The sequence below is a fragment of the Nicotiana tomentosiformis genome, chromosome 2 (assembly GCF_000390325.3).
Source record: "Nicotiana tomentosiformis chromosome 2, ASM39032v3, whole genome shotgun sequence".
In the NCBI taxonomy this organism is placed as follows: Eukaryota; Viridiplantae; Streptophyta; class Magnoliopsida; order Solanales; family Solanaceae; genus Nicotiana; species Nicotiana tomentosiformis.
Genome location: NC_090813.1, coordinates 43,055,860 through 43,065,448, shown reverse-complemented (window position 1 = coordinate 43,065,448; position 9,589 = coordinate 43,055,860). Strand labels below are relative to the sequence as shown.

The window sequence follows — 9,589 nt, the reverse complement described above, 5'->3', positions numbered from 1 at the left end:
TATTTATAGGGAACATGCTCCTAAAAAATCCTAATAGTACAAGTGTAAAGAATATCCATTAGAATATTCTCTTTAATATCATATTTTGAAACTAGCCGTTATAACTCCGTCAAAAGTACTCGACCTCGGCCTCGACCCTTGTCGACTCCTCGACTTCGGCCCTCGTTGATTCTTCGACCACAGATTTCGCCGCTTCTTGGGTTATATCGACAAACGACGACTTGGGAACTCTTCCCCTAGTACTATCTTGGCTTAAATATTCTAAAGATAGATTCTGACACATAAAGTTAGTCCCCCCGCTTATTGCGGCCGACTTCAGGCGGGTTCTTATTCTTTGTAGTCGAAACAATCGAGCGAGCTATGCAGGTCGTAGTGGTTGCGGCAAATTGGCAGCGTGGCCCTACGTGGGCCACACATTTCAAACACTTCGATTTTCCCAGGCGATTTTCTGGAATTATGATGTCTACGAGTTAGGATGACGTCATGCGTCATAATGACGCATATTCCCGATGCGTTGCTTCGTTTCACGTGTGACCTCTGATTAAACCTGCCGCTTCGGTTCCGGTGTCAGTAATGATAAGTCATTTTCGGTTCTGATGCCAAGACCTTTATAAATAGAGGTATTTGGACGCGATTTTGAGGGTTAGGTTTTTCAAAATCCCATATTTTTCTCTTGCTCTCTTCTTGCTTTGTACTTCTCTTCTTCGTTCCAGTGATTTGTATTGTTCTTAAATCTTCATCGTTTGATACCTCTCTTTCCTATATCAAACTATGTCTAACATATCTTCTGAGTATGGTGAGGGAAGTCGTGCGGCCCCCTTGACAGTGGTGTTTCCCTCCCATGAGGAGAGTATTCCTGCCATGGTTGAGGATGGAACCTTCCCGTCGGTGGAAGAGATAATTCCACGCAACCCTAATTCCAAATTCGATTTCACCAAATCACCTGATGATGAACCTGGAGCCTTTCGGCCAGTGATGATGGTGAAGGAATTGGAAGAGCTTAAGGTTAAGTTCGACCTTCCCAATCACATTGAATTAATCCCCGCTGGGTGGAATACGGTGCAGGTACACCGTCTTGGGTATTGCGCCTTCTCTACCTACCTCTTCCAAGTCGGCTACTCTCTCCCTCTCCTTTCGATGGCGGAGGAATGCTGTCATTATTACGGTATCTTCCCAGCTCAACCCGCGTCGTATGTTTATAAACTTATAACGATACTTACCAAATTTGTCGAGCTAGCCGGGGTCGAGTTGAGACCTCGGCACTTAATACATCTGTTCGCCCCTAGATTTTATAGGGGAACGATGTTGAATCTTCGCCACCGAGGAGGCAAGTGCTTTTGTGGTGAAGATGGACGACAAAGCCAGCCGCCAATTCTAGTTCAATTTCTTTTTTGTCAAATTCGAAGACATGGTGGCCAATGTCGACGGTTTTCCTGAGGCTTAGAATTATGCATGTAAGTACCTAATTTCCCTGCTTGTAGGTATCTGATTTTTCTCATATGCTTGATCGTGGGTTTTGACCTCTTGTCTTCTTCTCATGCAACCAAGACCTCGCCTCCTCCTTTGGTCGCTCACATTTCTGACTGGGTCGATCGACTCCTCCCTCTCATCGTAGGGATTCGTGAATGTCCAAGTTTCTTCAAGAAGTTTGGGCGTGCTCTCCCTTTGATTGGTAAGTTCCTTTTACCATCAGTGTCTTAGCTTTTGTTTTTGTTTACCTTTGCTGACCTTTCCCTTTCCTTGTGTTTTCTTAGCTTCGGCCAGGGGATCTTTGGGGGAGGTTGAGAGCTCCCGCACCCTCGTTCCAGAATAGGAAAGCTACTATGTCCTCGTTTCCCACCCCTGCTTCGACTACGACTTACCCGGTCTTTGTCCCCGTCCCTCCTGTTGCTGCGTCCGAATTTGTCCCTCCTTTGGCCGCGGTGGCCACCGATGTAGGAGATTGTGGTTTTGTCCTGCGGGAAACGGCTATAGTGCATATCGGGGAGAGCCTAGAGGCCACTTGTTTGGAGGATACAGATATACGACCTTTGGGGGATGCGATCGAAGGCGTGGTAGGCAGTGATGGCCCTTTTCTTCCAAGACGCGAATAGGCCTCGTCCTCTGGGGTTGTGGCGAACATACCTTCTTCAACTGATGATAAAGGGAAGGTTGTTATTGAGAAGGACATCGGATCTGATTCTTACATGGACGTAGACGAGCTAAGGATGATTGACGAGCGGCTTACTCAGGTTGAAGTAAGGTTGGAGGAGGGTTCAAGGACTATTACGATCCCGATGGATCATAATATTCTTGTGGACACCGAGATGATTATCCCTTCCCTTGTTCCCCTTTGTTCTGAAATCGAGGGTACGACCCTCAAGACTATAGATGATAACTCCCTGTCAAACAACATTGTTAGCCCCGCCCTTCGGGTAAGTACATATGCTGTTAGTTGTTTTCCTTTGCTCTCTAACTTTCTTTGTTCGTTTTGTAGACGACCGTCTTAGAAATTGAGAGTGCTCGAAAGGAGCAGAGGCATAAAGATATCTACATAAAGTTAAATGACAAATACTTCAGAGTCCTTCATAAGTACCGGGAGCTTCGGTGTCGGCTTCGTGAAGGCGGCAATGTGCGCCAACTGAGGGAGGACTTGAAGGCCAGAGACAAGGAGCTGGTGCAGATGGTGGGGAAGTGCAATGTCTTGGAGGGGACATTGAGGAGCAAAAAGGAAGAGCTTGAGCTTAGCAAGTGGGTCAAAGTCCAGTGCAGTGATCTCCAAGCTCAGGTAGTCATGTTGCGCGGCCAGCTCGAGGAATGTCTATTTAGGGGGGAAGTTCTTAGTGGCGAGGTCACTGAGAAACAATGGGAGCTAAAGAATGCGGAGTTTGCGCGGTCGGAGGCTTTGAGAAAGGCGGAGTCCCTTGAGCTGGTGATTCGGACTCCCCATTCCGAGAGAGAATGATTTAACGACGGCCAGGCTCAAAGAAGAATGACTCGATGAAAGGATTGGGGAGTTGGAGAGAGAGACTTATGGCCTCTACGCTCGAGTTGTCGCTCTGGAGGCCGAGAAGGCCCAATTACTGGCACATCTGTCCTCTTCGCGCACTTCAGATTTTACTAATGTTCCTCGGGAGTTATATGAGGAGTGGATTCATGCCAAGGCCCAGTTAGATGTCTTTCGAGATTTGCATGCGGCGGGATCCATTTCTGAGACTGCCCTCGAAGATGTTCGTGTTAAGGCTCGTGAAGCTCGAGTCGGTTGTGGGTATGATCCCTCTATGCCTGAGACCGGTGAGGACGAGGGGGACAAGGGTGTAGACCAGCTCGAGGAGAATGCCTGGTATGATTCCACATATCCTGAGGATGAAGGTGGCGATAGCGAGGGTATTGATGGCCAGGGTGGCAACGCTGTTGAGGGCCAAGTTGGCGAGGATATTGAAGGCCGTAATGGTGGTGACAAATAATTTTCTCTTTTGATTTTTTGTGTATTTTTTGCCGGCATATTCACGAGCCTATGGTAAAAAGTTTTAAGTATATGAATATCAAAGTTATTCCTTGCATCTTCTTCTCTTCTGTGGTTTATTTTCTGTACTTATGTATATTTTTGTTTCTTTGTTGGAATGTGGCCGAGGGTCGATAGGTGTTTCTTTGTTTCTTGTATATCTTCTCCTCTTAAAAAAGCAACAAACACTATGTAGATATGGTCGGACAGTAGTGGTAACATGCAATAAATATCCCAAGAAATCAAAGGCAACAATGTAGCATTCAATATCAATGAATAACAATAAATGACATTTAAGTAAATAGAATGAATGAGTCACGCAAGAAAGGATGGAATAAGTGGATGTTCTTTCTAACAATGATGAATGATAGATATCCCCTATCATTGTGTTTTCTTCTGTTTATAGGAACATGCTCCTAAAAAATCCATCAACTAGAATATTTTCTTTAATATCCTATCTTGAAACTAGCCGTTATAACTTCGTCAAAAGTACTCGACCTCGACCTCGACCCTTGTTAACTCCTCGACTTCGGCCTTCGTTGACTTTTCGACCACAGACTTCGCCGCTTCTTGGGCCATTTCGACAAACGACGACTTGTGAACTCTTCCACTAGTACTGTCTTGGCTTAAATATTCTAAAGATACATTTTGACCAATACAATAATATGGCTTAAGAAGTTTGTAGTGTAGCTACCAAAGTTTATTGTGGAACAATATGGGACTTAGTAGTAGATAGGATAACTGCATCCACCTTTTCCCTGTTTTTTGCCTGTTGATAATTCATAGGTATGGGAAAAAAAACTTCTCTTCGTTTGTAGGAAACTGGAATATTTGCAAGAAGACAACTACAAATTGGAAAGAGTATGAACATGCGTATTGTTCACTTAAACAATAAGACTTGTAGTACTGTTGACCAATTTCAGTTATTGCTTGCTCAACTTTTAGTATCTCCGATTGCAGTCATTTTCAACCAAGTTATTTTGTTTCCTAGGTTTAAGTAAAAGGCATACCACAGTTTCTTAACAAAGCATAAGACATTAAATGAAGATGTTTACAAATATATTAGACTGGTCATCTATATATTCGAACTTATAACTCATTTGCCGACATTATTGGACTTCTCTTTTCTTCTTTCAAAATTGTGCAAAACTAAGAGCTACTACAAAATAGAGCATTGTGGGGTGGGTTCTTCCCTGCGCGTAACATGAACGACTGGTGCTATTCCCTGACAGACAGCACAAACTGGGGGCATAACTGGAGGGGGAGGAGCATACATCTGGGCCTGGGGTTTGGGTTTCTGCTCTTCGGCCTTTTTCTGTCCATCTGGTTTTGGAGGAGCTGCTGGAGGCCCAATACTGACCACTTCCACAAATTTCCCAGCTTTCCTCGATCTCACAATGACCTCGTATGGGTCAGCATCACCCGTTACACTCAAAGTCCCCTTTGCTCCATCAATTTCAATTTTTTCCACACCTTCAATTTCAAGTTGTAAAGTTTCAAATTCATATATTACATCCAAGTACCCGTAGGATGAAGATATGGTAAAGTTAAATTAATCTGGTAACTTTATTTTGTTACCATGTTTCTTTCTTCTTCTTTTTTCTTTGGGCTGGGCTGGGTGGGTGGGGCCATTTCTTATGAGCTACCAAATAAAATATATGAAAAGAAGCTATTATTATATGAAATAATGTGTACTCCATGTGTTTTTAGAAAGAAAAAAAATTTAAAGTGTGAGTATGAGTGTCAAACCTTTTAACTGTTGTGTATTTGAACCTTTGATTCGTTATTTAAAAAAAAAAAATGAAATTAACATAGTTAGAAATTACATAATTACTCAAAATCCTAGTCGTTACCACTTAATTATTGTAGATTTTTTAATCGCAATCTCGATTGCAAAAACGAAAAGAAAGTCAGAACAGTAAAACAGAAATCAAAAAGAAAAGTTGCAGAAACGTACCTGGCAGTCCTGAAACTGCTTTGAGGATCTTCTTCTTGCATTTATCACAAGAAACATCAACCTTCAAAACAGTCTTTTGCACCATTAGCGAGAAGTTTTTGAAATATCTATTCAGAATACCTTAATAGAAAAAATTGAGCATGGCTATAATGTCAATTCAAAGAAAGCAATAAACTCAACCAACTATGGGTTGTTCACCCTCTTCTGCCTAAGTTCTCCATTATATGCTTAAGTTCTTCCAATTGTCTTCTTCCGTCTTAGAAAACAATGCTATTATTTTAATCATTTTTCAACGTTTATAGGGAACTCAAGTCTCAACAACTGAGACTATTTTCTTTGTTAACTCCTTTTTTCGGCGGAGTTAAATGACTAATGAGAAAAAAAGCATTAATTAAATTCCCCGAATCCTAATGGTACCAGATAGAGTTGTAATAACTAGTAGTAGCTAGTATATAGCAACTTCATACTTCCGGAAACACTTTTCTCTTACATATTCTTCCTCTTTTTTTAATTCGAAATTAAAGTGTATTACTATATTTTAGCAATGGCAAATTGCCAAAGGGGACATAAACAAGTTCAAAAGAAAAATCGAAGCTGGTTTAAATTCGAGGGTTTGCTTTTCTCTCTCAACTTGTATTTCTTGCGAAGTCCTGAATTTAGTCCATATTCGAAAATTATTTCTTTTCTTTTCTGTTTTATCAACAAAAAAAGAAAAGAAAAATCAACTACCTCTTTGTCGTTTTTTTTTAAAGGCACAATCTAGATGGCATGAATTGTCACCTTTGATTATTGACTTTTTCATGCTGTTCTGGTCGTCGATTAAATACCATAACACATACAAAGGAAATTTAATGAAAAAAGAGAATTATAATTGCCGCCAGGCAAACGGCAAGGCACTGTGATACGATTAGCATAGTATAATACCAAATCTTTATAGGCATACTTTAAAATGAAGAAGTCAAACCACAAATGAAGTCGACAAATAAACCAACTCCGGATCTTATGTGATAATGGTATTTTTGTGCAACTTTTTAAATATTGTCATGGACTCAATTGGCACTATTATTTGACCTATTGAAATTATTTCTGTCGTTAACTAATGGAAGGAAGTGGGTTTACATAGTAGTGTTTGAACAAAATAAATTAGTTAAAGTGATAGAAGTTAGATATAAAAACACATGTCGTGCATCTATTTATTTGAGGTAAGCATTCGTCGCAAATAAATTTTTATCTTAGTTGGTAAAATAGATCTACACATTATGTTTACACCAAATCATAATAATTTATTATGGTTAAATCATAAATTAAGGTGGTAATATATATTAATTAATTATAATTTAGCTACAAAAATATATATCATTTATTAATTTGACGTTAAACACCAATCACAAATAATTTTTTATCGTAATTGTCCATGTACCAACAAGTAGTAGTGAGGCAATTGAAGAAGTTTTTTGTATAATGGGTGGCACGGACTATTGAGCCTAAAATTTAGGCTCAAACGCATTTGGCAGTGGGAGAAGCAAACAACATGATTGTTAAACGCATTATAAGCAAAAGCCTGAAAAGAAGGGGGACCCCAAAGGCTTTATAAGAGAGAAGAAGATGAAAGACTATCTTTTCTTTAGCTCTTTGGTGCCACTTTCATTTCTCAGCTTTTTCCTTCCGGTGCTCTTACTTCCTCTTTGTAAGGTCTACAAATTCTACTAATCAGAAACGGAAAAGGATCAAACTGCATCTAACCTATTCGCTTAGGTTTAAAAATGTCCTGTCCACCTATTTGTAAAAATTGGTAAACTTTTCAGCCCACTCATACTAAACTAACGGTCCTATTTTGATTAAATTTTTTTACTTATTATGTGTCACTTTTCTATTTGCTTAAATTAAAACTTCACCCCATATCCACTTATTAGCCTAATCCATCACCTAAAATATGCATACCCAACCCATGACCCGCCTTTTAAAATGCGCTAACTTCACCTCTCAACTTCTCCTCTTCCATCCCTACCTTCCCGCTCTACATTTAATCTAATCATCCTCCTCCATGATCAAAGTACAATAACTCATCATTGCCGATATAGGACCACCGTTGGTTTCAATTTTCAGATCTTCACCCTTCAACACCTACGGATCTTCCTCTCCCACTCTGATTTTTCGACCTTAATTTATTTTTTAAATTAATATTTTTTTGTTAAATCAATTTTTTGAGTGAAATCTGAAACTTTTTAGAATTAGGTTAAAGGTTCATTTTAAGATTTTATGGTTTAATAAATTATCTTTCTGCCAAAGTTATATTTAATGTGCCACCATACAGCTTTTTAGAGTTAATTGAAATCATGTGAGCAAATTAGCTTCACGGTTCGTCGGTGATGATTTGGTTGGAAAAATGTCGGCGGTGATTAAGTTGGGGAAGATGAACAAGGAAAGGGATATGGTACCAAATAATAAATTAATACAAAAAAAATATGAAATTTTGACAAATGAAACCTAAATAACGATTAGATCATGAATCAGGTATGGAATCGGGTGTTTGAGGGGGCTAAAATGGGTTTAACGTGTTGGAATGACTAAGATGGATCGTGGGTGGGTTATTTACGGATAAGATCTAGGTTAGAGTGAGATTTTTAACTTTGACCAATAAGCAATTTCCACGTCATATATAATAAAATATTTTTTTATTTAGCAAAGGTCCGTCAGAAATAAGGACATGAATGGACAAGATTTTTAACAGTGAGGGCAGTTTTTACAAAATAGGTGGACGAAGGGTATTTTTAAACTTAAGCGAATAGGTTAAGGGCAGTTTTGGCCCTTTTCCGAATCAGGAATTATGTAGTACTATTGTTTTGGCCATAACTAAAAACTCAAATACCAATGCCATATATTTACCCTTAAATCGGATAACACTTAAATTTGTATGCGATTTTAAAGATACGTGGATTGATTCTACAAAAATAATCAATAATATTAGATAAACGTGTTAAAGACAAAAATGAATTATCAAACTAGTTATGATGTTATGGCCTAACCCGAACCTAGGTTGAACAGTAATTTTGCCCTCGATTAGTCACTTGGCTTGAGCCCGATTATGAACAAAGGACATAACAATTGAATAAGAACTTTTGCAATAATTAGAAAGCGAGAATAAATTTGTATTGCTTTGATTCGTGTGTTACCATGTGTGTTATAAAAGAAAAACTTCCCTTTTATATAGTAGGAGTGTTTCATTAAGTCTAAAAAAGTAAAAATCTTCCTTTCTCATTAATTATTGATCTGTAACCATCATCGAGCGAGACCTGCGATGTGCTATCCGGTTAGGTACAGATATCACGACCCTTTATCCGTCGTGGGCAACCGTTTGCCATATTTCCCGAGGTCTTAGAGCTCGTTCTGGGTCCGAAAAGCGTTGCTTTATCACGCCTGATGATGAACACATCGTTCACCTTTCATGGATCTCGATACGAAGTGCTCCCAGCCTCGATTTCAACCTCGTGCGTACGTGTCCTTCTTCCGTCTTCTTCACCGGGAAATTGGGGTATACATTATCCCCAATTTTACCCGTATACATATAGTCTCCTCGTTTTCCGGAGAGTATGTTTGCCGAAACAATAGGAAACAATAGATGAACCCTGGTTCCTTTCTTCATGCGTTACAACTGAGATGACGGGTAAACTGAAACGTCCCATCAGCCGTGTCGTTCTGACTTCGGACACGTGTCATTCACCAGCTGGTTGCCATCACACATTGATTATCTTTCCCCTATAAAAGCTTTAACCTTTTTCACTTCTTTCACTTTTCGACTCTAGATTTATCCCCGAACTTTCAGACGGTTTTCAACTTCTCCAAGTCTTCATACCTTGTTTTTTGAGCCTTCATATCTTCATCTTCATCCTTATACATTTTCTTCGAACCTTCAACCCAGACCTTCATACCATCTTCAAATCTTCATATTTTTATTGAAACCTTCATACTCTTCTTCAAACCTTCATATTTCATAAATTGCAATGGAAAAAACTTCCAAGTCAGTGTCTCAGTAGGCAGCTCCTTCATCTTCCCACCCGACCGTAGATGATGAGGTGGCCGTTACCGAAATGGCTCAGGAGCCTTCCATGAAGAGCTTCATACCCGGGGGCTGCTCTATCGGGGACGAT

The 9,589-nt window shown here is 39.7% G+C and overlaps 1 protein-coding gene across 2 annotated transcripts; it reads right to left on the bottom strand.

The window, feature by feature from the left end:
• Positions 1-4,516: 4,516 nt before the first annotated feature.
• LOC104114250 (heavy metal-associated isoprenylated plant protein 43) lies at positions 4,517-5,727 on the bottom strand. Of its 2 annotated transcripts, XM_070195235.1 has the most exons (3): positions 5,442-5,727; positions 5,063-5,126; positions 4,517-4,957 (listed from the first exon to the last, which is right to left on the bottom strand). In XM_070195235.1, exons 1-3 carry the CDS (start codon positions 5,496-5,498, stop codon positions 4,644-4,646), a joined length of 435 nt encoding a protein of 144 aa, XP_070051336.1. In that variant the 5' UTR covers positions 5,499-5,727; the 3' UTR covers positions 4,517-4,643. The 2 variants fall into 2 exon arrangements, with proteins under 2 accessions (XP_070051336.1, XP_009622936.1); XM_009624641.4 differs by lacking the exon at positions 5,063-5,126 and having other exon boundaries at positions 5,442-5,714.
• Positions 5,728-9,589: the final 3,862 nt, after the last annotated feature.